The 26995-nt window shown below is 43.2% G+C and overlaps 1 protein-coding gene across 11 annotated transcripts; it reads left to right on the top strand.

Annotated features, from left to right (window-relative positions):
- Positions 1–2386: 2386 nt before the first annotated feature.
- Positions 2387–26810, top strand: mtmr3 (myotubularin related protein 3). 11 transcript variants are annotated; one of them, XR_015107846.1, is made up of 23 exons: positions 2391–2566; positions 4761–4837; positions 6094–6154; positions 7419–7508; positions 8044–8160; positions 11072–11095; positions 11972–12054; positions 12518–12684; positions 12759–12855; positions 13130–13243; positions 14691–14881; positions 15245–15376; positions 15505–15616; positions 16573–16768; positions 17186–17371; positions 17627–17797; positions 18719–18864; positions 19266–20661; positions 20736–20763; positions 20856–20966; positions 21811–21899; positions 22774–22800; positions 24765–24952. XR_015107846.1 is itself a non-coding variant. In XM_086169296.1 (23 exons), exons 3-22 carry the CDS (start codon positions 6152–6154, stop codon positions 24928–24930), a joined length of 3720 nt encoding a protein of 1239 aa, XP_086025422.1. In that variant the 5' UTR covers positions 2391–2566; positions 4761–4837; positions 6094–6151; the 3' UTR covers positions 24931–24952; positions 26436–26576. The 11 variants fall into 11 exon arrangements, 10 of the variants coding, with proteins under 10 accessions (XP_086025427.1, XP_086025423.1, XP_086025422.1 ...); XM_086169296.1 differs by adding an exon at positions 26436–26576 and having other exon boundaries at positions 19266–20763; XM_086169297.1 differs by having other exon boundaries at positions 2388–2485; positions 19266–20763; positions 24765–25075.
- Positions 26811–26995: the final 185 nt, after the last annotated feature.

Below are 26995 nucleotides of genomic sequence, written 5' to 3'. Positions count from 1 at the left end.
ACTGAGCTCACCTTCTCCAAAGAGGTCATTCATTGTTGCAAGAATAACGTGCATTTGTTGAAACAACCTCGACCTCCAAGCATTGACAAGTTGATGAGCGTAAAGCTTGTGACTTGACACAATAGCGCGGGAAATTGCTGTCATTCGGGTAGTCACGCTGAGATCCTCCCAGTGCACCGGCACGTTTTGGCATCAAAGTAGCAGGGATAGTTCATTCACTGGTTTAAAAGACGGGTCAACCCCACATAGAGGAATAAGCTCTGAACGCAAAGTTTGGGGAAAAGAAAGAAAAGAAAGCTATAGCATGTTTCAACACTGGCCACAAGATGCCGTTGTGCTGCCACTAGAAAGATCCTGGCTCCTCCATGTTTGGGTCTCAACTTTTGAGAGCATGATACTTCCAGTACGACTGCTCATCCAGTACATTATATTCAAAGATGCAAGAGTTTACAGGTATCCTCTCATATTATCTTTGACCACTTATGTATTGTGTCTGTAGAAGTTTCTTTGTCATGCTTGCAAGATGTTCTTTATGTATTTTGCTTCTATTTTATACTCAGAAACAGTTAACTAGATATTCAATACCTCGTGTATGAACTACGTACAGCACTTAGATTTTGATAATTGTGAGGACTCCAAAAAAGAAAAGAAAAAAAAAAAAAAATCAGATATCAACATTATCCTAAACTTAGTGTCCACAAGTCTTTGCCTTTCCTGTATTGTTGAAGTTGGTAGTAAACACTTGCACATGTCTACATAGTTCAGAGAACTTGGATTGTATTATGTAGAGATATATATTACACAATTACTAAAATAATATCTTTCATTCTTGGAACAAAATGTGCTGATTATATTGAAATAGAGTGTACAGATTTAATAAACCAAACCCATTCGAGCCAGTTCTGGTCTGGCAAGCTTGCCCACGTTTTAGACATTCTCTCAGGGTAGTCTTGCTTTTTAAAGCTTTACTGAAGCAGTTGCTCACTTCCATGGCGGTGACGATGACAAAGTTAACTTTGTTTCAAGAATGACACTGTTCTATGTTCAGTTGGCCTGTGGACCATGGTGATTTCAACTTTTTCAGGAAGACATGGTTGTCTGAGAGTTGCTGCTGTTGAATTCATTATGTGTCCAAATCCACCATGGATTGGAACTACCAGGATAAGGCAGTGGGTTGCATTTTTGAGATCAGTAGCTACTTAGCTTTCTAAAATCTTTTTTTTTTTGTTTTTTTTTTTGTTTGTTTTTGTTGTTTTTTTTGTTTTGAGTCATAGAAAAATTGTCTGGTTTCCGCGGCACCATTTTTTGTGCATAATATAAAGTATGATTAGAAGTGGCATTCTTAAGTGGAAATTTCATTGTCTCACATGGTGAAATGGGCATAGGACTGAAAAAGATATGTATTTACGCAGATCATTATCTGCGTAATGGAGAGCTAATCTCATTATTTTTGCATGCAAATCCATTCTGATCACATGACAAGGGATAGACTGTGTTTTTGTGTTGTTGTTCTTGCACAGGGACATAGTATCAGCACTTCCGTCTTTTTACAATAGTGAAGTCCATGCATGGTGCAGCTGATAAATTTGGTTCTCTCAATTCCATCATGAATCCAGCCCAAACGGAAGCCAATAAGACCCAATTTTCATCGCTCCAGAGTAAATACTGAAATCGAGACTTTTGTGCCATATCATATGCCTCATGCATTATCCTCACAAGAGTATTGCCTTGTGGTACGGTGTGATTTCGAAGGGGTGTACGGCTTCTTGTAACCTTGCTTGCAAAAAGCAAAGCTTTTTGTGACAAGAGAGCTACACTTTATATGGGTTTATTTTATAATTGACATGAGTCACTAAAGAGTGAGATAACTGGTCAGCAGAGTTTGAATGACTAAATTCATACTTCAAGAAAAATGCATTTACAACTCTGTCAAGAAGGGTTTGAATGGGGGGAAAAAAGAAGCATTTCATGTGTAAGTCAGCTGTGAGCCGACAAGGTGATGCCTCACTTGTCAGGCTATTAAATGTTAAAGAATGGAAATAGTATGCCAAGCTTCTTGGATCTGAGGTTGCATATGTAAGCCATCATTCAATACACAATTGTTAAGAAGTGGCTCTTGTTGTGTTTTTATTTCTTTGTCTTGGAAATTGACCGTGCAACATTTAGTCAGAAAGCGTTCCTACATGCGCACTCGTCACGCAAATTATGCGACATTATGACACCGTGACATTCGATCATTTCCAAGTTTGACTCCTGATGTTGATGTTGACATGATCGAGCCTCGGCTTGTGTTTACATCATTGCACCGCGTGGTGCGCGCGCCGCACCCCGCCCATGACCCCGCCTCGTGAGCCTGCCAGAGCGTGATGACGTCACATGCGTAAGTTGGTCTGGAGAATTTGCGATGATGGCGGCGACTGCTCGGCGCTGGGAAGGGACGCGGTGAAGCTGGCCTCGGCTTCGATGAGACCCATGTTTGCTCAAGGCGAGGGGTATTTATTGTTAAACAACCGCATGGGCTTCGGGTGAATGTGTGACTTCTGACTTCGCGTTCTCCGTTTAACCGGTGAGTCCGCCGGCTTTGGCCGTTCTTCGGTGTGTTTTGACAGAGGCCTCCGTTTTGGGGTCCGCCCTCCATCTCACAACAACAAAAACAGTTCCAAAGAGGCTGTGCTAGCTTAAGCTGCTAATCTTAGCCAGACAGTTTACTGCCTTGTCAGTGTCACAGCGGGCTCATTCAAACGCAGTCCAAGGTGATATTGCGACGTGAGAGCATACTGTTTACGAATCATTTAAATGCCAGCTGCTGCTCGCATTCCAAACTAACTTTGGATTAAGCGTTCGTTTCCTAGCTTTAGCTAGTTTACGTACGTGATCCTCTCGATTTACTACTGACGGGTCCACATTACCCTAACATTCCCGGCACTGATTACTAAGTAGTTGTTTCCAAACGTTAACTGCTGTACTTATTGCACATCAAAACAGGCATTCAAGTTTATCTATCAACTTGATAGCATAGCCGTCCTTAGCAATCGACCTATTGCCTGTCATTACATTTAAGGTTTCCAGTGAAGTTAGCTGTTACTAATACTACGTTGCAGCTACTTTGTCACGGTGTCACAAATAAATATCCAGGCGTGCTTTCGGTATTTGTTTTTCCCGAATATTACCATGCAACCGTTTTATTTGTTTCCGGCAAATGCTAGCCGACTCGAAATCATGTTGCTAGCATGAGCGATTGTAAACATTAGCTCGACTGATTTAACTCCACCGGAGTCCTACTAGTAACATTGAATATTCGACATTCACTACACAATACAACTTTGGTTTAGTTGTCCTCATGTTCATAAGCCCTAGGTCGGAGAGCCCTTAACTGCAGCTAACTGACTATCAATCTAGAGTTTTCCAGCAAACCGTGGGCCTTGTGTGATTCCCCCCCCCCCTCCTTCGTCTTGCCAACCTCGACAATCCTTCCTTCGAGATGCTTAACCCGACCGCAACCCCAAGAACTTGCTTTACCAAATCCAAGCCCGAACAGTGGGGAAACACAATCCGGCACAGCCGCGGTAATTGCAACTCATCCTTAGTCTGGTGAGCGTTTTGAGAAGTGCGCCCGAGTTGAAAAGCCGCTATTTGATTTGAAGAGATGTGCTCGATGGTGTTAGGAGACAGTGCTGCGCGGTGGCCCGTCACGGGATAGGAGTAACGTTAAGGCTCTAAGGGGCTTAGCCCTCGCCGTGTGACTCCGGACCCCGATCCACACTGAGCCGCAGCAACTGGTCAGGAACCGACGCGGTAAACAAAGCCGCGACAGAAACCCGCGAGAAATGAGTTTTTTTTCGACAGCCAAGATTCGCGCGGCTTCCACGGAATGACGACACGTAAACAAAGCTATGTGGCCGTGGGAGATAAGGTTTATCAGGCGGCCGCAGCAGCATGTCGGGATCTACGACTGAGTCATGATCTCTATGGACTCAAACAGCCCACCCTCTTCCGCTGCTGCAGTGGGAGTTTTACTCGGTTCCAACCCCCAGGCATCTTAAATGCTCCAAGGAGAGCACCGAGGTCCACTAACACGCTCAGATCACATTTCAGTCTCTGCCAAAGACCTTTCACTCTTATTTGTGGGTTTGTAGGCCTCAGAGTTTTCTTGCAGGTAGACCGATTTGAAAAGAAATGTTTAAAGATACCTCTCTTAGGGCAACTTCCACATCGATTGTACTAAACTTCACACGAAAACAGTTGTGGTATCTTAAAACATTATCCTAATCCTAAAAACAAATTGCAGTTCTTGGGATTAGGATCATGTTTGCATTGCAAAGCTACATTGACTTCTCTCGGCGACACATTTCTTCTATTTTCAACTAAATGTCCAGGTTGGTATAGAACCAAGCAGAAACCCAATTACATTTTTATGAGGTTTTAGTGAAATACCCAATTACTTGAATAGTTTTTAGTCATTTATTTTCACTGAATCAACTCCTTTTTATATGAGCTAGACTGTAGACTGCCTATCCACTTAGCTTGTTTTTTTTTCTCTTCTTTCATTCCACAACTGTGTTTTAGTGGTATCTTTGAGCTCACATGCACGCCACTGTGACCAGCAGTACGGCTATATTTGCTGGGAAATGAAAAGGGCTTCTGTAGAGTAAATATCTTGATATAAAAATCTGCTCTTTGGAAAATGAAGACTAGTTTGTCTGCGGGGCGTGGGGTTTGCTCATTGTTAATTTTCCATTTTTTTCCTCTTATTTCCATAGATTTACTTGACTTACGCTTGAGACGTCCGAAAAAAGTATCATCTGGACTCGCCGTCGTCCATTACTGATTGTCTGTGGTAAGACTATCAGATGGTACATATCTGAATTTATTTGATACATTTTACCAACCAGTGCCCTTTTTGTCGTACGAAATTCCATGCATCATACTAAACACAACGTTTACTGGCAGCCTATGTTGTTCTATTTTTGGCTCAACTCATTCCTTGTAGCGTTATTCCATGTTGGATTGATTTGCTAATGAGTGGTTTGAACATGACTGATGAACTAGGGTCTTGTGATATCTGGCCCATATGCTGTTGAAATGATATCCCAAGTGATGCAGCAACATCAAAGTTTAGTAATATAATACTGCATTTCATACACATTTAACAGCATGTCCACTTTTTGTGATTTGGCTTTACCATTGCTACCTGGTGCATAAAGCATGCATAATGCAGGCTATCCTGCAAATTGAGACCTAATTAAAAGTGAAGAAGTAGATGTCTAATTAAGCTTTATAAATGGAGTGCAAGGCTTGCACATGCTTTTTATTGTACAAGTGTCAAATCAGTTTGAAACGCTTATCTCTTTTTGTCTTTTAAAAACTATTTTGGGTTTGTGCTTTTATTCTTTGAGGAAGGACAATATGTGTTAGGCTGCTAATAAGGAATAACATCAAATAAAGTGTGGTCATGTTTTTACCTTTAAAACGTCGGCAATATGTATCCTCTATGTATATTCTTCAGTAATTTGGTGCAAACCATTCAACAGAAAGACTGTCCATTCAAATTGAATTTAGTAGACATGCTTGCCAGAAAAAGTTGTGAAAGTTCTGTCTGGGCATTTGAACTATGCTTAACTTATCAATAATATTAATGCCCATTTTTAGTGTTTTATATGTATCAGCGTTTCCTTGAAAAGCAGGCTTTGTCTGAAAATCTCAGAGAAAATCATCTTGAAATTTTCAAAATCTCAGCCAACTGTGATCTGAAAATGTACAAGAAATGGCTAAAATACTTAGAAGAAGTGACCTGAAATTAAATAAATAAATAAATAAATAAATGATACAGTATGATATGATGGAACCATGATATAGTAACTGATAATTCTTAATAAAAACAGCAATCTTAAAAATGTAATGCAGCATTGATGCATTCAGAAGCCTTTCACCATATGTATGCACGGTTTACTTTGAGGAAGAGGAAAAAATATGATGATACTTTAAAACAAGATGTGCGGGTATGTTCTGTATTCTCTTGGAAAATACCCCAATAAATGTAGCTTTCTTGTCTGAATTACTAGTAACTTTTTTTTTTTCATGTTTTCTTATCAGACTGAGAGGTCCAGGAAGGTGTTTGTTGCTGGGTGACCCACACTCCTTCACAGGGGCCATGGTACAGTATCTTGAGACCTCTTTGGCATTTTTGGGATGCTAACTGCTGTCTGTTCAATGGGCTGTCTGCAGTCTAAAGAACTGGAAACCGTCCATTGATTTTCAGCCTTTATCAGCTCTGTTTACCAAAGCGCAATCAGTTACATCAGCTGCAGCGGTGTCAAAGGTCCTTCAAGTTTGCTGCCTAAGCAGGGCAGCTTTCAGTTTGTTTATTTATTTTTTATTTATTTTGGATGCAGATGCATCAGTCATGTTGTCGTATCATGACATAACCACTGGGACGGGCGTGTTGCTCGTCAGTGGAGCAACACACCCGTTGGCTACCCCCTAGCCGGCCTCACCAGTACCTCTCCGCCGTGAGCTCTGCACACAAGCAGCCGGGACTCATGCTGAGCCAGCAAAAGCATACGCTACCACTGTCTATCTCTTTGGACCACCTTAATCTTTCTGTGCACATTATTCTGGATGAATTCGGCTCCTGACCAAACAGACCATAGATTCATGTTAATCTCTGTCAGCAGAAGGCCAGACATTTTTCCACCAGTTTGCCCTTGAGTCAAAATCCCTAACTGCCCGTATATCTGTGCCTCGCTATTCTCGGCCGTTGGTTATACTATGCGAAATATTTTCATCTTGCATAAGAATTCTCTGTGAGTTCAAACATTCTGTCCTTATTTATGGAGACAGCGGGTAAAAATTCCTTGATATCTAAAAAGTCCATAATCTGATTTGGCCGAATGAAATTATGATATAGAACTTTTCTGTGTCACCTGGGTCTTATATGAATTAAATGCCATTGAGTTTTCAGTTTTAGAGAGCTATGTTTTCTTTGCTTCCTTTAAACCGCGGTTTGTTGTACGAGAGATAATTATAGCAAATCAGCCTTGGTTGCACATTACAGCGTGGGTGGGGAGGAGCCGGCAGACACACAAAAGCAGTATGAATGCTACATCACCAATTGGTTGTTTGAAGCAACTGTGTTTCACAAGCAAGGTTGAGACATGGTCACTATTTCTAAATAACGCAAATTTCAGCCAGCAGTTGCAATGGGTTCACAAAAAATGAAGGCAAAGCAAACTGAAGGAAATATATGGCCAACTAAAGACGTTGACTCAATATGGTTGACTCATAGGGCTGTAAAAGTGAAAAAACGTCGTAGTTCTGTTGGAGAAACACCCCAGAAGCCAAAAGAATGATAGTAATAAAAATTGGTTGAAAAAGTTGATGGTGGCTCAGGATGGTGCTGACAGTTGTTTGCTCTTTAGGAGGAGGAGGGGCAGCAGAGTTTGGAGTGCATCCAGGCCAATCAGATTTTTCCCAAGAAATCCCCTGTCCTGGAGGAGGAAAACATGCAGGTAAAGAAGCTAACTATCATGGCAACTTATCACAGTTAACTGGTGCTGGATCAGTCTCTGAACCTAGGTGTGGACATTTCTTGTTCAGTAATTTGAACAAGAAAATATTAAAGCTGTTAAATCCATATATACAGTTCAAGTTGCACTCAAATTATTGTAACATTTTTGTTGTTTTGTGAAGCAGATTGTTTCAGAAACACTTCTGCTACAGCTAACTGTAATCATGTGCACAAAAGAAAAGGGAAACTAGCTTGAGATGTAGAAAAAAAGCATAGCTTCTGAAATGCCACTGCTTTAATGGGATCTGGGGAGGCCATGAGAATTAATAGCTGGTCCCAGCGAGACTTATCTGCTTTGGAACACCTAAATTGTCGGCAAGAGTCATTTGGTAAAATCGTTTAAATGAGCATACCTTGCAATGAAGCTCGGGCAAGATGATCTGTTTATAGCACCATCTATGTACATTTGGCATGTCATAATTGCTGGTCACCTGTCTTCAGTGTGTTTGAAGTGTTTTATCTCCTGCTCTTACAAGTTGCCCTTTTCTGAGCTGCATGGGGAGTTTACGGAGTATGTGGGGAGAGCAGAGGATGCCATCATCGCAATGTCCAACTACCGCCTACACATCAAGTACAAAGAGTCTGTGGTCAATGTAAGTCCATGTTGGGAAAAATTACCCGTTTCTCCCTCACAGCTGAAAATAATTTACGTTTTACCCACAGAAGAGTGTTAGTAAAGGTTGTAATGATTTGTGAATGGATAGAGCCCAGGCCATTGTGCCCCTGCTGTGGTGGCCAGGCTGTTTGGAGCTGATCTGCTCGGGCAGCAATGCCTCGTGACACTTCATCACCGAGCTCACCCGCTCTGTTCTCTCTCTCTCTTTCCCTCTCCCTCTCTCCCTCTGTCTTTCTCTGCACTTGCTGTTGCTATGGTTGCGCCAGTTCCAGAAGGGATGCGTAACAGTTGCGCCCTTTCTCTGTCTCTTTTCAGCTGATTAACAGAGAGCATAGCTGTGTTACTCAATACTGGTCACTTCCTAAAAAAATAAACCACAATTCTCTACAGAAAGTACTATGTGCTCACTCAACAAACGTTTGAGATCGACACTGTGTGACATAGCTCTTTATTGTAACTACATATTTGAAGGCCTTTTTTTTTTCTTTTTTTATCAAAACTATACAATATATCACAGCATTTATATAGTATTGGCCTTAACTTGTAACATATTCAAATAAATGAACTGAACCTTCCATCCCAGAGTAAAGAGGGATGGTTAAATTCCACTTACAAGTAAATGTGTTGCTTTGGAATGCTGATGCCATTCCATAAGTAATTGTTCTAACTAGTAATCTATTTCCCACTGTCTTAACAAATATTAAGGTTTTAGATCATTTATTACTGAAGTTCCTCTAATTTTTTAAAATGGATTCCTAAGTACGTTTTGGCTGATTTTTAGGCATTTTTTGCTGATGTTTGGTCTGTGAACCCTGAATGAATTCTGTAGGCTGAAAATTACTTTGCCTCAGTGTTGAGGATAGTCCTAATGCTTTGTTTTTAATACGTTGTCTTTTCTGCATTTTCAATTTGAAACATTTTGGTATTGGCAGTGGTTCTGTGATTATGTATATGCGAGTTCTGGAGAAAAAGAACGTGGATGCAGTGACTGCAGGCTGCTGTGCACTACACAGGATAATGGCAGTTGTAGTTTCTGAGATCAAAACACACGTAACAGTACATGGTAGTTTTCTCCTTTTGAAGTTCCAGTATTTATGGATAAATATACAAATTACTGTCAGTCGGTGGTAAATTACTTTCAGATGCACGGTCCCAAATGACCACACACACACATTGTGAGCATGAACAATGGCATGAAATGCACAAGGCTAGGGGGGTGATGTTAAAAAAAGTTTGATTCAATCGTAAACCCAGAGGAATCCGGAAAAAAAAGTGTAGGCTTTTGTGAGATGTAACTTGTCACCATTTAGTCTTTGCCACAAAGCACTGGGCCTGCGAGAGGTTTGCAAACAAAGAGAGCCAAGGATAGGTGGCCCCGCCCGTTGCCACGCCATGACCATACATGATGTCATGAGCAGAATTTGGACATATGTGCTGACATTTCGTGTGACGTTCCATGTGTTTGACATGAAGTTAATATTGCGGCACGTGACGGCAAATTATGGGACAAACAAATTTTTGTTTTCAATAGGGGTTCCCCTTCATTATATGCTGCCTCCTAGAGATCGTATCTGTACTTCAAGTGTAGATCATTGAAAAACCATTAGTCATCCCTGAAAAGATCATTTGGTGGTTAGTTCAAATACAGTCCAGAAAAAACAGATTGTGGTTATTTCCATCCAACAGCTCAGCTGGGCTTACTGCCTGCGTCCCCAGCTGCTTGTGAGTGTTCCCAGGAAGTGGACAGTATGCTCCTGACTTCCAGAGCCTGTTGCCCTGCAGCCGCTCCCCCATCGATCTGGGGTGGGTAAAGGATATGTCAATGCACAGTGAGGATTATTAAAGGCGAAGGTCTCCTTCCAGCCGCTGGATGAAGTGCTGGTCTGGCTCTTTCCATGGTTCACAGCTCTGAGTACAGATAAACCAGATTTGTTTTCATATGCCGCTGGTTGGTCTGTGGTAGTTGGTCTGAGTTGGTTGCACTGTCGCGCAGTTTTTTCAGCTGATATATAGTCATTCAATAAAGTGCAGAAAATATAATTTAAACTATTGGTCTGTTTCGAAACCAATCAGTGATCACATTTTGGTATCTCTTTATCTTGCCTGGAGCTTCGGTATGGATGATACTAAAAAGAACTAGTAAGCTCTAAGTGCCTTATGTCTTGTACCAGAAAGGTAGAACAAACGTCATTAAATTGTGCCAGACCAAACCCAGCTGATACCACGTATGTGTGATCCAATTAAATAAAACCATCCCCTCTGGATTGGCAGTTTCTTCGTATTGTTGGCGGTAAAGAATGTGTGAGATAACTTTTATTTCAAGTTAAAAAAAAAAACAAAAAAAACTGAACATTTTCACAATGAAGAGAGCAGAGGCCCAGCCACTGGGATCTGCTTGTACCACAATGTTTAATAATTTAACTCTGGTTTCATTTAACCCCGGGCTTTGGTAGCCGCGCCTCTGGTTTTGTCAATCCTCCTCCCTTGTGTGTTTAGCTCGTGGCTGTGGCGGTTGCATCCGCCAGTTCTGTTTCCACTGACCGCTGATTAGTTATCACATGTTGACCAGACACCAGTGAACCTGCTCAGGGGTCACACTTCATCTCTGTGCTCACACTTACTGGGACATGTCTGACGTGGCATGTGCATCATTTAGTGGCATTCACAAATCAGCAGTAGGAGGTGATGGAAAAGACCGAGGCTATTTGCTAGCTGCCCAGGAATTTTGATGATGTCTAGATTAGAGCTAGAGAGCAGGAAACAAGTTGTGTCAGCAGGATGCAGGGACATCCTGAATGTTCTGCAGTGACAGCCCTGCTTGGATGAAAAATATCTACCGATGACAGCATGCTACATGATTGCTTTCTTCTCTTTTTTTTTTTTGATAGCAGAGTTGTTGTTGTGAGGTGCCAGTAAGTACCCATCAGAGCTGCACGGCCTGGGGTGGTTGACTTGATTGTATGATTTGCTTCTATAATTTGTGTGCGCTTCTCTGGTTCCTGGCTAGTGCCCTGAGGATCTAAATTAATTTTTTCATCATGGTCCTTGAGTTAAGTGGGCGTGATGCTGACCCAACCCCACAAAGTCTATTGTCTTCTAACGTAACATATGCATTAACAAAGTGTCCACCACACAAGCCCTGTCAGTCTGCTCGGTTGTTAAATTAGGAGCCTGGCTGGTTGATGGCTGTTGCTAGTGCATGGCTCCTAACAGTGTGTGAGTAGCAGCTTGAGTCACACCTCTTATGAAAGCCCACTGTGCTGCTGAAAGTGCTCTTAGCTAATTAACCGAGCTTAGTCAAAAGCAGCAGTGGTATTTCCCTGCAGTATTGAAAGTATGCACCAAAGTCATGAACACATGACACTTTTGTTCTTTGGATTGTATTTGCTTATGAAAGTTAAGACTGTAATTCTGGGCCAAACAGAGACGTTGATAGACGCTGTTCAGCATCTAGTGTTCGTGTGCTTCTGTGCTGTGGCTCAGAAGATTATATTGTGTCTTTTTCTAAGATGTGCTGTGAAAACATTAATAAAACTGCATCAGAACAACTAAAGTGTATTTTCTAAACTGACTTAACTTATCTGGTTCAGTGAGTGACAAGTGAATTACAACAAAATGTTGTTCCAAGTGTTGAGAATTTTTAGCATGGCAGCGCCACTAATTTGTCCAAGGGATATTACAACTATAGTCCACCAAATTACAGAGTGCATGGGATAGTTTTTCACATTTTTAAATTGGTGCTATGGTTGTAAAGCAACTGATTTTTCTCCCTCTTTGTGATTCTACAGGTCCCGCTGCAGCTGATTGAGAGTGTGGAGTGCCGTGACATGTTCCAGCTGCATGTCACCTGTAAGGACTGTAAAGTTGTCAGGTGAGACCGGCAACGAAAGAATAGTCACACATACTTGCGAGGCAGCTTTAAACAATATGTCTAAACCTGTTTTTATGGCACCATACCTTTTCTGCCAGAAGTTTGACCAAAACCATACATGTGCCATTCATGCCAAAATCATTAGCCAGTCTCAGTGTTTCCAGACTAACAAATGGTGAAGTACAGTGCTGTAAAAGCTTGAACAGGTTTTGATCATTTCAAACAGTGCCAGGCTACGTGCCAGGCTAGAAGGTTTTTATGCTAAACTTACCTGTGACTCTTGATTCATTGAAGTAGTGCAGATGTGAATGTAGTAGCTTGCATCATGTTTCACTATTGGTACGAAAGACAACACGCTTTGCCCGAAAAAAACGCCCCCAAGTTCTATATTTTTTCATTTTGAGAGTTCATTTGAGAATTTGCACTTTTGTTATAAGAAATGGTGCTTAACTTTGATCTCTAGGTGTCAGTTTTCCACCTTCGAGCAGTGCCAGGAATGGTTGAAACGCCTCAATGCAGTGGTGCACCCTCCCTCCCGTCTGGAAGACCTGTTCTCCTTTGCCTTTCATGCCTGGTGCATGGACGTGTATGCTGGTGAAAAGGAGCAGCATGGCGAGCTATGCAGACCAGGTAGTGCAGCGTCCCTCGTATTCCATCACAGTAGCACCCACACTCTTGTCTTAGCGAGTGACCCTGTTCTGCAGGAGAACATGTGACCTCCTGGTTTAAGAACGAGGTGGAGAGGATGTGTTTCGACACTCAGAATGCCTGGAGGATATCTGACATCAACAGCAAGTTCAGGTAATGGCAGCTTTCTTTCAAGATACCCGCTGTTCCACAGATATCCATAGCAAAGAGCCAGAATAGAGATCCTGTCCTTTGCTTTCTTTGTCATTCAGCATAAGTCTTAAGACACTATGTGGTTGTGATATTGTGTGCCGCGCCCCAGGCAGATAAGGGCTCAACCCAGGATTAAATGTCTGCAGACAGACTTTGTTTGAGGCATGACAGTGGCCTGGTACTTTCACTCTGGCTACTTGTGAACTGTGACTCTCTCCATCCCTGGTGCTGCTAGACTCTGCCCCAGCTATCCTCAGCAGCTTTTGGTGCCGGCCTGGATCACCGACAAGGAGCTGGAAAACGTGGCAGCCTTCCGCTCCTGGAAGAGGTTTCCTGCAGTAGTTTATAGGTTGGTTGGTTTTTCCTCTAAACTCTTCAAAATAGAAAGCTGACTTGTTTACTGCCACATTGTGAGGTAAGCATGCTTGTATGCTGATTGGCTTGTTGTTTGTGGAAGGATTTTTGCCATCCTCAGATACCGTGGCACGAAAAGCTACAGCTCACAGCTTATTGCTAATGGGTTTTTCCTTTTGGGGTGTATTTCTCTTTTCTCTCCTGATCATGATGTGTCACCACCGCTGCACTCAGGCTGTAATCGATTTAAGCCACGTCTCCAAGGAGACTGTTGACCTTGTTTACTTGGTGGAGTAAAAACCATTTCCAACTTGGTATCACCCACAAACAAATATGAAAGAAGGTCTGCTGACAGTTGCAGTGCAGACAGCGTTTTTCAAATGAGCACAATCACACAAGTCCCTCACTCAGTTGGAAGAATATGCATGACGCGGTGTTTCTCCCTCGTTATCAATACACTCTGAGGCGAAAATGTAAACAGGCAGACATGGTGTGATTTTTGAGTAAATACAGTAAAGCCTAAAGGCAACGCTCTAATCTGGTCTCAGTTTCAGACATGTTCTCTGCAAAAGTTTCATCATAAGGCCACTCTGTCCACTGATATGGTTGTAGTTGTTTCTTTTTCTTTTTAAGTATTAAGATGTCTTTCACAGAGGCTTGACAGTAGGTTGTTTTCCTTTAGTTCTGCATTCTGTAGTGCTAAAAGTTTCCATCAGTGAAAACATTAAATCATTTAAGTACCGTGGCCTCCACCATGTTTACATCTTTTTTTCATTAATGCAAAACACCAAACATGTGATTTGCTAGAGAAAGTTCGAATTTAGCCTCTCAATTTGCTGTCCTAAAAATTAGCCTCTCAAGGTCCATGAAGTTCAAACAAACAATCAACAAAGTTTTGATCAATATTTGGAGGAAAAAATCAAGACTTTAAGTGTCCATCTCATTCAACATGAAGTAGGCATTTCACAAATTGCAAGACATATATCTGAAAATGTTGAATGAACTGCGAGCTTTTATCCATTGATGAAATAATAGACTTAATAATAGTGAAGAATCGGTGCAACTGCAAAACACATTTTGAATATAATTGTTGAATTTAGAAGTCAATTGTGACAGAAGGACGCTTTAAACTGTTGTTTGGTTGTCACAAAGTTATGTTAAATGTCCTCTAATGGAGTGAGTGAACATCCGGTGGCTGTTAAGAGAAGTTGAGACAAAACAAGACAGAGGTGACATTCTGTAGAATGGCTAAAACATAGAGAGAAAATGTTTTCTCGCCTTGGATGCTTCCTCATTTGTTTCTGCGTGTGCACAAGTGAGCAGTTAGTGATATTTAATGTCAGCAAGCGAAGAATTCAGACATAATAAAGACACAGTAAGATTATGGGATGAGTGGTTGTGTCCTGGCCAATTTCTTCTCTATCTCCCAACCGTACTCATAGGCACCAAAGCACAGGAGCAGTAATCGCACGCTGCGGCCAGCCGGAAGTCAGCTGGTGGGGTTGGAGGAATGCTGATGATGAACACCTGGCCCAGTCCATCGCCAAGGCCTGTGCTGTGGACAGCAGCTCCCAAAAACACCTTCAAAATGGCAGCTATAACAACGGCTCAGACCTGCCGGATACAGACTTTGGTGAGAGCTCATTTGGCCTTGATCAAATACTGACAAACTCCATACACCCACACGCTTATACAGCCATGTCTTGCTCAACACACACACACATACACACACACACACACACAAAACAGTATCTCTGTGCATTTGTGGCAGACAATGTTGTGCAATCCATCCTGCAGGGGCTTGTCTGTGGCAGAAGGCTCACACACAGATATAAAAGCAACTTCTACTTCCAGACAGACTGATAGATTCTCAAACAAATCCTCATTATATTGTGACTTGTTTGTTTTTGGTTTTCAGGATTTCATTAACGCCAGCCATTTGCTTTCATACATTCACAATTGGTCTGAGACATAAACCCTCTTGTGTCTGTATCAGAATCCTCCATGACAAACAGCTCAGAGGTTGAGACATTGGCCATCCAGCCCCACAAATTGCTGATCCTGGATGCACGTTCCTATGCTGCTGCTGTAGCCAACAGGGCTAAAGGAGGAGGCTGTGAATGTCCTGGTAGGTCTCCTAAGTGCAGTCATCGCACTTCATTGAATGAGGTCATTCTGTACTGACTGAGCTTCATATAAAAATGAAAGAGCCCCTCCAATTTTTGGTGAGTCATGTTTTGAACTCCCCCCCTACAGAGTACTACCCCAACTGTGAGGTGGTGTTCATGGGCATGGCCAACATCCACTCCATCCGTAAGAGTTTCCAGTCCTTGCGTTTTCTCTGCACTCAGATGCCTGATCCAGCCAAGTAAGTTTTTTTTTTTTTTTATTTGTCTGCTTCCCCAGCTCCATGCACAGTAGGCTAAAGCTTTTAAATCCAAAGAAGGTCTCAAGTGTTGCTGTAGTAATTATAGGTGACAATGCGATTTTGTGGCCTTCGCCAGACATTTAGAAAGGCTGGCCCAACCGCAGTTGTAAGATCTCTTTCCATATGTGCCCCAATCCAATATTTTGGTGACATGTCATTCTGACCTGGAAATCTCCTTTAAGTGGGTGGGGGATCAAATCAGATGGAAATTATTCATTTGACAAATTGTTCCAACACACAAAACTCAGCATGGTCAATAGCTATTCCTTCTGTCTTAAAGGATAAAGTTTAGTAAAGTGTATCAGATTCACTGCAAGTTAATTAAAGCTCTATTTATTGAAAGGAGGTAAATCCAATGAAACATGAACTTTTTATTGACGTGAGTCAAGATATGCATGCTTTTTCATGTGGTACTTTTAAGTATGCAATATTTTAGCTGGTTTGGAATATTGAAAGCTCTCATCTCCTAACACGGGGTATTTGAATTACATATTGGAAAATCTGCAATTAAAACTGCATGAATTCATACATGGGAGAAAAACTGTGACAAAATTGTTGCATCACTGGCTTTTGTTAGCAAGTATTTTCCCAAATTCACAACTGGCAGATAGATTTTATCAGTTGTAGTCAAGGCTCTGGGCGCATGAAGAAAGCTAAATCAAAGGGATGTAAATGTGTAATCATGTCCAATGTATCATCATCATGGGTGTGCATTCAGCAGTGAAGTAATGGAAAGAGATATCGACATTCACACTAAACAAGCTGTAGTTAATATAGATGCTGTCTAGCCTTGATCCATTTGTGCACTTGGGTCTCCTGATGGCACATTGTATTTTAGAGCCCGTATAAGGCCCTCCATTGTGTGTTTCTGTTTGTGTGTGTGTGTATATGTGCAGCTGGCTGTCTGCACTGGAGAGCACTAAGTGGCTGCAGCACCTGTCCCTGATGCTAAAAGCAGCGCTTTTGGTGGTCAATGCTGTGGACCGGGACCACAGGCCTGTTCTGGTGCACTGCTCTGATGGCTGGGACCGCACACCTCAGATAGTTGCTTTGTCTAAGCTGCTGCTGGACCCGTACTACCGCACTATTGAGGTACAACAGAACATTAGTGGGTTATTTTGTTTATTTATTTGGGGAACCATAAGTGTAGTGACGTTGTCCCGGGGCTAGCCTTGATTAGCATTTATATTTCATTCATCAAAATAAGGCAGAAATATTAATTTTAATGTTATAAAAATAGAGGTGACTTCAAAAGGTAAAAAATATCTCATAATGAGCATGATTTTCTGTGAAAAGTGGTTAAAAACAAGTACCTGAAAATTACCATGTACTAACTGTAAAATGATCATGAAATTAATTGAAAATAGAGTAAACATGTTTGAGGAGGCTTGGAAATAGAGGAGATCATTGTGTTTCTTACCAGCTGAATTGCTGGCAAGCAAAAATGCCCCTGGAATGACTTCACAGGAGACGGTGAATCCTGTGCATGTGTGGCTTGTCTTTATAAAGGGCTTCCAGGTTCTGGTGGAAACCGAGTGGTTGGACTTTGGGCACAAGTTTGCCGACCGCTGTGGCCACGGGGAGAATTCCGAGGACGTGAACGAGCGCTGTCCCGTCTTCCTGCAGTGGCTGGACTGTGTGCACCAACTGCAGAGACAGTTCCCGTGCTCCTTTGAGTTTAACGAGGCCTTCCTGGTATGTAGTCTTTGGCTCTTGCGGTGAGATTAAGGTGACGTAAATGTTTTTTTCATCGATGAATGTGTAAATGACAAATGACACATTACATGTTTGTGTGTAACTCATTCACTTTCATTGTAAAAAAAAAAAAAAAACACAGATATGCAATTGCAATCTGAATGTTTAGTAATATAAGGACGTTTCTGTGGTCATATCATTCCTAAGTTGTGAATGCAAGCCTCTACATGTTAGCGTGTGATTTAATGTCTGCAGGTAAAACTGGTGCAGCACACCTACTCTTGTCTGTTCGGCACCTTCCTCTGCAACAGCGGCAAGGAGAGGGAGGACCGCCATGTTCAGGAGAGGACATGCTCAGTCTGGTCCCTGCTGAGACCCGCCAACCGCACACTGAGGAATATGCTGTATTCCTCGCACTCTGAGACTGTGAGTGCTTTGTCTGTCACTCTGCTCATTGCTTAGTACATTTTTTTATGTTCAACAAGGTGAAACAAATTATTAATCCAGCAAGGCAAATTTTATTACTTACACAAATGCTGAAAATGCGCAAGAACGGGGAATTAGGAAAATGACTCCCCGCCAGGCCTGATTTTCAGAATAAGTGTTATTTAGACATCATAGTCCACTGTTATCATGGGAAGTAAGAGTCCCATAGTGATGCATCTCATACCCCTTTCAATTAATTTCTAAGGTTCGTAAGAGACTATTTACATTTGTTTTCTTAAATTAAAGATTGGATGACCTTCTAGTCAGAAATAGTGGATGGAAAAAAGAGAAAATTTGTGTACGTATTGTAAGATGGATGACACTTGTCATCTAAAAAGGATTAGTTATGTTGTTGATCATATTGACATCCAAATGGCAACGTGAGTTTATGAGCCATATCATTTTAAAAGATTTGTGTTCTTCATCTTTTGCATATTTACCATCACCAAGTAACAAATCAAAGATTCTTGTTTTATCTGAAAAAGTGATCTGAATCATCAGGAGAATACTTGAATACAGTACCAACATGGCTAGTAAGCTAGTTAAGCTATTAGCTGTTCTAATAAAGGCCAACCTCTCTGCATCCACAGAGAGGGACCCTTTAGATTTGGACGTTGTCCATGTCTGCCACAACAGTTAGACTCTGTGTGATAAATATACTTGAAATGGATGTCTGGGAGAGTGAAAATAAGGTTTTAATGTCTATGTGGTAAAATTATCTTGTAATTGAACTCAGATGCATAGCTGTTTTCAGATTTTGCCATATTTGTAATAATTGAATAGTCCTGTACGTTAGCATTTTGACAATCTATCTTTTTTCTCTTCCTCATTAAATCCTAAACTTTGCATTTGATCTTTAAGGTTCTTCATCCAGTGTGTCACGTTCGCAACCTGATGCTGTGGACTGCAGTCTACCTGCCCAGTTCCTCCCCCACAACCCCATCTGATGACTCGTGCGCCCCTTATCCTGCACCTGGTGGCAACCCCGAGGATGCGCCCCTGGGCAGGTGAGCCTGGCGCGGGCACCGAACCCCCCCCTCTTCAACCCTCATGTAAGATAAACAGAGTTCAAGGTCTCCCACAGCCGACAGGCCCTGGTTTTTCATCTCCTCCGCTTACATGTTGTGCTCAATCTCACAATAACACAGCCGATACTGTTTAATGCTTTGCTTTTCTGGTGTCTCATGACAGTCATGCCATCATGATGGATCAACACCAGTGGGTTTTACATAATATTTACATTGTTAAAGACAACTTTGTAAATCTTTAAGAGACACTTTTCTTTGTTTTTACTTCAATATTGTCATTTTAGATGATTCAGACATGACTGACTAGCTTGCAAAGCAATTAGTTGTAATTATATAAAGCTGTTTTGTTTGCATGACGCCACTCTTTTGTCTCTCTGTAGACGTACGAAAACACGCTCGTTCGACAACTTGCCCATTGCTTGTGAGCTAGGAAGCTCGCTGGCTCCGAACCGCCGCTCCAGTGACCCGAGCCTCAATGAGAAATGGCAGGACCACCGGCGCTCTCTGGAGCTCAACATGGGAGTGGGGCCTGAGGGAGGGGGGAACCCAGATCAAGAGCTGCGGAACAACGGAGTGTGCCCTTACCCCGATGGAGCGGACTCCGAGCTGGACGACAGCCCGCAGCCCCAGGGCTCACATGCTGAGTTGGCACAGGGAGCATCCACCGGCCAATCAACAACAGGAGAGGACACTGAGGAGGCCGAGCTGTCTGTGGCAGTGGGCGTGGCCGAGGGCCAGATGGAGAATATTCTCCAGGAAGCCACAAAGGAGGAGGCAGGCACAGATGCTCAGAGAGTTAGTGCTGCTGCTGTCCCTCATGTCACTAACTCTATCGTCTCAGAGGTGGAGACAGATGCAAAATCACTGGAAAGTGCTCCGTGTGCTAAAGCTAATGGGACTGAAGAGCAAGATGGGTTTGCCAATGGCTGCCATCCAGAGAATGGTGTATTCGAGGCTGTTGAGAATGATGCCTCCCCTGCTCTGTATGCGCAGCTGAAGCTGGAGCAACAAGCAGATGATGGCACCCAGACATCAGAAGACGTGGAGAAACAGCTTATAGAGAACTGTCGTGAACGAAAGGAGCTTGCTCTTGGAAACAGCGAGTCTGACTTGGGTGAGACGGCAGCTCATAGAACTTTAACGAATGGCTTTACAGACAGTTCACCTGAGGAACCGGGTTTAGATGAGGAGACCTCCCCTGATTCTGAATCCGACAGAGGTGTCTCAGAGTTGGCAGAGCAATTGGACAAGAGGGCCTCCCTGATGGAAAGCTCCACGGAGACTTTAACAGAAGAGGCCTGCACCAGGTTTGAGAACCCAATACAGACGCCTCTCAGTCAGAGTCGTCACGGCGACAACAGTAGCCAAGCAGCCTCCTCCAGAAAAGAGAAGGTTGCTGAGATGGTCGAGCACGGCTTTATCAGAACTTTAAATGGGGGTAGCAAGCGACCCTCCGTGAGTGCCTTTCAGACTGTAAATACTGACCTCAACAGCGACAGTTCAGACGGGGAGCCCTGCGCAGGACACAATTGGGCCAAAGGGAACGGGGAGCGGGCCCCGCTGAGCCGACAGGTGTCTCTGGCGAGCTGCAATTCCCTGATCCTGCACCATCGCGGCAGCTGCTCCCAGCACCGATGCTACCACGTTCAACAGAGCCGGGCTACTCAGAGCCCAGAGCAGCCGTCCCGCAGCCACCTGGACGACGATGGGTTGATGCTGCACACAGATGCCATCCAGCAGCGGCTGCGGCAAATAGAAGCAGGACACCAGATGGAGGTAGAGACCCTGAAAAAGCAGGTGCAGGAGCTTAGGAGCCGCCTGGAAAATCAGCAGCACATTGGCTCCCACAGGATCAACGGAGACTTGGGGGACGAAGTGGTAAGCAGCTGGAGCTCCGGCAAAAAGATGCTGTTTTGTTAACGCCGGATGAATTCTCAACAAATCTCCTGTCTGTGTTGCCCCTCGTGCAGACCTCCATAACTGACTCCGAGTACAACTTGGACCCCAACTGTCTGTCGCGCTGCAGCACAGAGCTCTTCTCCGAAGCCAGCTGGGAGCAGGTGGACAAGCAGGACACTGAGGTGAGTGCCTGTGCTCAGTTCATTACTTATCGCTCACTTGAGCCAAATCTAAGCTCATGAGCTTTCAGGCCAAAGGGTCTTTTATTTTAATCTTATACATTTTTTATAGTATTTGTATGCGCTAATATATGTTGATAAAAGATGTGGCGTTAAAAATGTCGATGTGCTGAAGTTAACACTCGAGTGTTGCAAGCCAAAGGTGCAACACCTTTGGCCCAATCACTGTTGAAACATATACACTACATACGGCCTTGCTGATATCAAAACTGCCTTTAAATGATGTCATAATGCAGGGGTAGTTGTAAAGAGTTGGCACATAAGTCAAAAGGACTTCATCTAGTTATGATTAAAACTGGGCATTAAGTCTACTTAATGACTTCAAAAGTGATTAGAAATCTAATGAAATCAAACCACCCTAAAAAGATAAGAAATGGCCTCATAATAATCAAGAAATAACTTTAGACATGGTATATATTAGCAATAGAGGAACTTAAATAAGCAGCGTAGCATATTAGTTTCAGTTCAGAGCAGCTTGAATGCTGTTACGAATGTCTTGGAAAATGATCTCAAGAACGTGTGTGAACTGTAAGGCATAGCAGCTCGCTGGGAATGGACACAAAATATACTTGATCATCGTATGTATTACTCATACAGTATTATATTTATCCATACATCACCAACATAGCCATATCTATAAGGCTGATAGGTGTTGATAAAATTGTCAGGCCAAACCATTTGTTTTGCTCTTGTATTCTTAAATTGTTTTTGATGTTTGTGGGCTCGTGGGAAGGGACTGTGACTGTTGTTCCGAAAGTGAGTTGATCGACCATCCTGTGCCTTTCAGGTCACGCGCTGGTACCCCGACCATTTGGCAGCTCAGTGTTACGGCTGCGAGAGCAGGTTCTGGCTTGCTGCTAGGAAGCACCACTGCAGGTAAGGCCCGGTCACATTCCTCCTTCAGTCTGCGAGCCACTACCGTTCAGACTTCTAGGGATGTTTTCTCCCTCCCCATCTGACCTTCGCTTGTTGAGAACCAGTGGTGCTCGTCCATCAGATGAGCTGAGCTGAAGGAGAACATTTTACTGCTCGGTAACACATTTCAGTTGGAGGAGTTCCCTCAATGTTTAAATTTAAGCAAATAACTCACATCAAGTGCAACCTTGAATAGCAGAGTAATATGGATATAGTGTCAAAGGCCTGTTTTGTTGTTATTTTCCTTATCGCTGCGCTTTAGCATCAAATGAGAAAAATCCCAAGATGTGCAACAAAAAAAAAATCTATGAGCAAGACTGGCAGCTTCAATTTGCACTATATTTATAATCCTTTCACATAATTTCAAATCTGACACAGCGTCACTGATATGACAACGGAATAATATAATTCTGATAATATATTTGGAAAAAAAAAAATCTCTTAATTTTTAAGGGTATTTCCTGAGATTTTTTTTAATATTTTCCCACTGCTTTTGGAGTAGCCTGATTATTTTTTTATGTATCTAAAAGGCATTCTGAATAGAATATAGGTGGTACTGATTCGGCCAACATAGAGATTAGATAGATTTTAAGGATAGGAGTCATAAAGTACACTATACCAACAGCATCATGGTCAGACTGGACAAATATAAAAGATATCCTATTTCAGTCTCAGTGTGTTGTCTGATGGTGTTTCCACTGGGTACGTAATTTCCTGTGCTGACTTCTCCGTGTGCGGGGTCTTTGTTCCCCCCCCCTCCCATCCCCGCAGTATGTGAACTTGTGGCTAGTTGATCAGGCAGTTGTTCTCCATTGTCTCCCCCTGTCCTCCACAGTGGCAGGGAGCCTGTCCAGGAGGTCTGGTGAGATCCGGCTCCTCTGCCTCCCCACCACGTCACCCTAACCCTCTCATTGCAGTCCCTTCCCCTCCCTTAATCTTTATCCCCATTCCCCAACGCTCCTCCCCTCCCACCCCCTGCATCTAGTTTCAGTAGTCTGTTTTGCGATGGACCTGAGTAAGCTCCACAGGGGCTGCTGTGTTTTCATCTTGACATGTTTGATTTTCTAATTACCTCAGTGATGTCTAGAGAGACCTGATTGGTAAACAAAAAAAAAAAAAAAAAATTCACACTTCACACTCCTCCAGCTCAATATAAGCACAATCCAACCTGGAAGCATGCTGCCCCAACTTGCATCCTCCCCCTTCTAGCAGCACAGCGTGGTACCGCACTTCACCCGCTGCTGACCAAGCTGGGAGACTCTTGAGTGAATCCACCCCTCGCTAAGCCTCTCCTACCTCACCCCCTTATCCAAGTATGTCAACAGCTAAGACCAATGGAAAATGCTGACAGAGTTCACATATGGAAGTATGACAGCTGTCCTGGCAGCAGGCAATGGGGTGGGGTAACGTCTCCAAAGCTAAAAAACACCACCAAGAGTTGGAGTGACAGAGATTGATTGGACACCAGATATCAGTCAAGAAGGCAAAGTTTTCAGGTGGACCTAATTGTGTGTTAAAGTTATTAAGTGCATTTTCCTAAATGAAAAAAAACTCTAATGTTAAAAAAGAGGGAGAATATTATGTGTTTCCTGTAAAACGCTGAATATCTGAGGTTGCAATCAGTCGTCACAAATAATCCGTGGATCCTGTTCAGCTCCCATTGTTAGACAAATATTACCGTGCTTCTGAGTCTCATGAACAGTATGAGGGCGTGAAGGATGAACCGGGGAGGGCAGGGCCCAGCGGCGGGTGGATTAAGATGTGACTTGTGGCGTTCAGGATGAGTGCAGGCAGACTGTGTGAGCATGGCCATACTTCTGAATAGAGCATGAGAGCTGCCGTCATGTCCAGTGCTGGTACCGTATGATTCCCATACAAGGATTGACATTTTGCTGCTCATATTAACATGGGGTCAGTCGTCGCACGATAGCACCGAACCCGCTCCCCGCCTCCCTTCACCCCTTACCCCTCCTGCATCTCCTCTGACGACACGGTTTCTGGTGTTTCATCCATGTCCTGTTCCTCTCATGGCTTGGGCAGTAGATAAATACTAAATAATTAAGATAAAAGTGACGTAACATCTTTCTTTATCAAAGATACTCCCTAATAAGAAGAGGAATTAAAAGTCCTCCTTACTGTTCCTTCATGTATTTTTATTTTATAGATATCCAAGAGGTATACATCAATGCAGTTAAAATGATCAACATGTACACAGAATGTAAGATAAATTAATTCAGTGTACTTGAAGAATGACACAGTCATTTGGTATCATAGTTTTTCTGTCATTAAATCAAAAAATATTCACCAAGAACTTTTGATTTTGTCATGTAGTCAATAGTGTGTGGGTGTGGGTGTGCATGTGTGTGTGTGTGTGTGTGTGGTGAACCTGGAGACGTCCTGCTTGTGCAGTCGGTCGGCCGCATAGTTGCTGCCTCGCATTCCCACGTGAATACATGTATATAAACAGCCGCCTGGTATCAAACATGATTCGGCCTGGTGATGTGCAAACAATCAACGGTAGCAAAAAAAGCAATGTGTCATCAGGAAGAAACCTTTAAGAATATCCAAGTCTGAATTATTAATGATTGACACAGGCCAACGTGCGGTGTCAAATTAATCAGAAGGTCACAAACATCACTTTGAGGTGTTATTTACACAAATAGGTGTAGCTTAATTCTTAAGTGTTTACGTGTAAAGTTGCTAAAAAGATCACAAACATCTGAAGAACAGGACCTGAGTTAAAGGAAGAAGGCATACGGTGGGTTGGGGGGTCTTGGTCCCATCTCTCTGTGACGTGTCTGTGTGTGTGTGTGTGTCTCCTTCCAGGAACTGCGGTAACGTTTTCTGCGCCAGCTGCTGTGACCAGAAGATCCCGGTACCGAGCCAGCAGCTGTTCGAGCCCAGCCGTGTCTGCAAAACCTGCTACGGCAGCCTCGAGCTCGGCCCAGCCTCCATGGACCTGGAGAAGCCCATCGCAGCCAGCTCCAACTAGTCTCCGGAGGGCAGGGACACGAGTAAGGATGAAAGGGGGAGGGTTGAGTCTCCGGCCCCTGACGTGAGCACACTGCTGAAGAAGAAGAGCACAGGAAATGCACAGAATGTCCCATGTACTTCTTGTTTGTATGAGTGCGCTAGTGTGCATGTGTACGCCGCCGAGACCATCGAGGCGGGTGAAGCAAAACGTAGGCTCTGAACAGTAGTGGGTGCAATGCGGTGCGTGTTTGTGTGCGTAGCTGCGCGTGAGCCCGAATCTGTGAGATCGCTCGGCGGCGGGAGGAGGGGATGCGCGGGCAGGGTCCCGGTGCCTCGAGGAGCTCGTCTCGCTGGAGGCTCACAAAGAATATGGCCGTACGTCATCGGAGCAGTGAGGCCCGGGTACCCCTCCTCCTCCGGTGGAAGGTACAAGACCAGGAAGACGCCCTTCATCGCACATTGATTTGGACAGATGTTTAGACAAAGGGTTAGGTCACCCAAACTCACGACAACATCTTCACTGCTGTTGATCTCGCATTTTGCGGGTAAAAAGGCATTTTTTATTTTTATTTCTCAAACTAGATACACTTTTATTTCCAATACGATATGACTTATGCTTCCGCCACACAGTTCCAGTTCCACTCGACGGGGTGCGGGCGGTTCCCTATTTCTTCGTAGTACTTCAGTCTGGGCCAGCCATGCTAACAGATATTTCTTTTGCGTTTTTTTTTTTTTTTTTTGGATGGTGGTTATGATTCTTGTGTCGAGGTTAAACGTTAGTATCGGATCAGCTCGCTCAGAGCCTCACAGGAGCAGGCACTGAAAAGTACCAGGCAGCAGGTACGACAAAAAGGAAACGACAAAAGGGAAGAGTCGTGGCTGGAACTGCTAAGTGGGAAAAAAACGGCATAAGGCATTTCACCAAGCCTGTTAGGTAGTGCTAGAGATAACAATAGAATTAGAAATGTTACAAAATCATCCAATCTTCCCAGGCAGAAGAAGGACTTGGAAAAGTTGATCCTTTCACTGTCCCCGTGTTCTGATGTCTCAAACTTTACACGGACAAAGCCCCTTACCGAAAAGCTTTGGAAGCTTTGAGTTTCTTTCTTCCTCATTTGTCTTGCGATCTGGGTGACCTGGCCCTGTTTAGACACAGCGGGCTGAATCTCAACTCAGTGGTAACTTTTTTTTTTTGTGAATATACAGCAAAATGATGTATATAGAAAAATGTAAAAAAAAAATATATATATACATATATATATATATATTTTTGGCACAGAGGTGTGTGTGTTAGATTTGAAGTCGTGTGCGCTGAGGTTCAGTCCAGCTGGAACCCTGTAAGTGGAGGATTTTATTGCCTTTGGATGCCCCCACCCCAAAATACTGTTTGTGTTTGACAGAACTGGAAGGCTTGGCGGTGTTGTCAGTTTGTGTCAAGAGGAGCTTCAGGTTGTTTGGCCAACGCGCACTTGACATGCTCTTCGACCATGAACACAAACCCCTTATTTTCTTATTTTTACCCAGCAGGCACTGGGACCTGGATGCCTCACAGCCTCTCGGCAGTGGAGATCAGAAGTGAAGTGAGGGTCGCAGACGTAGTCGCGCCCTTTACTATCGCAAAGGAGTCAGCCACATAAATCCTAGCTGCCAGGGCTTGCTTTCTGTTGAAATGGCCACGACATCGACACCGCACGTGATCCCCGCTGTGATCGGACGAATAGCCGAACGGCAGCAGAAAAGGGCTCCTCCCAAAAGTCTGTAACCCGACATCTGTGAGAGGCTCCTCTGAGACATGCAGCTGCCTGACACTCATTCGATGACCTCCTTGCACAGACACATTTTTGTAAAATAAATGAATAAAATAATATATTCAGATACCTATAGAGCATTTAAGCAAAATGTATAGAAACCTTGAATAGTGGCTCACTAAATTCGTCACCAAAAAGTTTTTTAACTTTTTGTTTTCTTAAGATCGTAGCAGAAATGTACCTATTTTGCAACCTGTCGAAAGGGCGGATGTTATATCTTTTTTTTTTTGTAAAATAGAAAGTCAGGACGTCCTGTTTTAACGCTGTAGTGTTTTT

This window comes from Fistularia commersonii, chromosome 22, assembly GCF_037954325.1.
Source record: "Fistularia commersonii isolate RoL2024-O1a breed Wild chromosome 22, RoL_Fcom_v1.0, whole genome shotgun sequence".
Classification (NCBI taxonomy): Eukaryota; Metazoa; Chordata; class Actinopteri; order Syngnathiformes; family Fistulariidae; genus Fistularia; species Fistularia commersonii.
This window is presented reverse-complemented; position numbering and strand designations above follow the sequence as displayed.

Excerpts from the sequence above, each read along its gene's own strand:
- mtmr3 (XM_086169296.1), top strand. Across the intron at positions 8,161-11,071 it reads ACAAAGAGTCTGTGGTCAAT|CAGAGTTGTTGTTGTGAGGT; the intron begins GTAAGTCCATGT and ends TTTTTTTGATAG. Across the intron at positions 12,856-13,129 it reads GACATCAACAGCAAGTTCAG|ACTCTGCCCCAGCTATCCTC; the intron begins GTAATGGCAGCT and ends TGGTGCTGCTAG.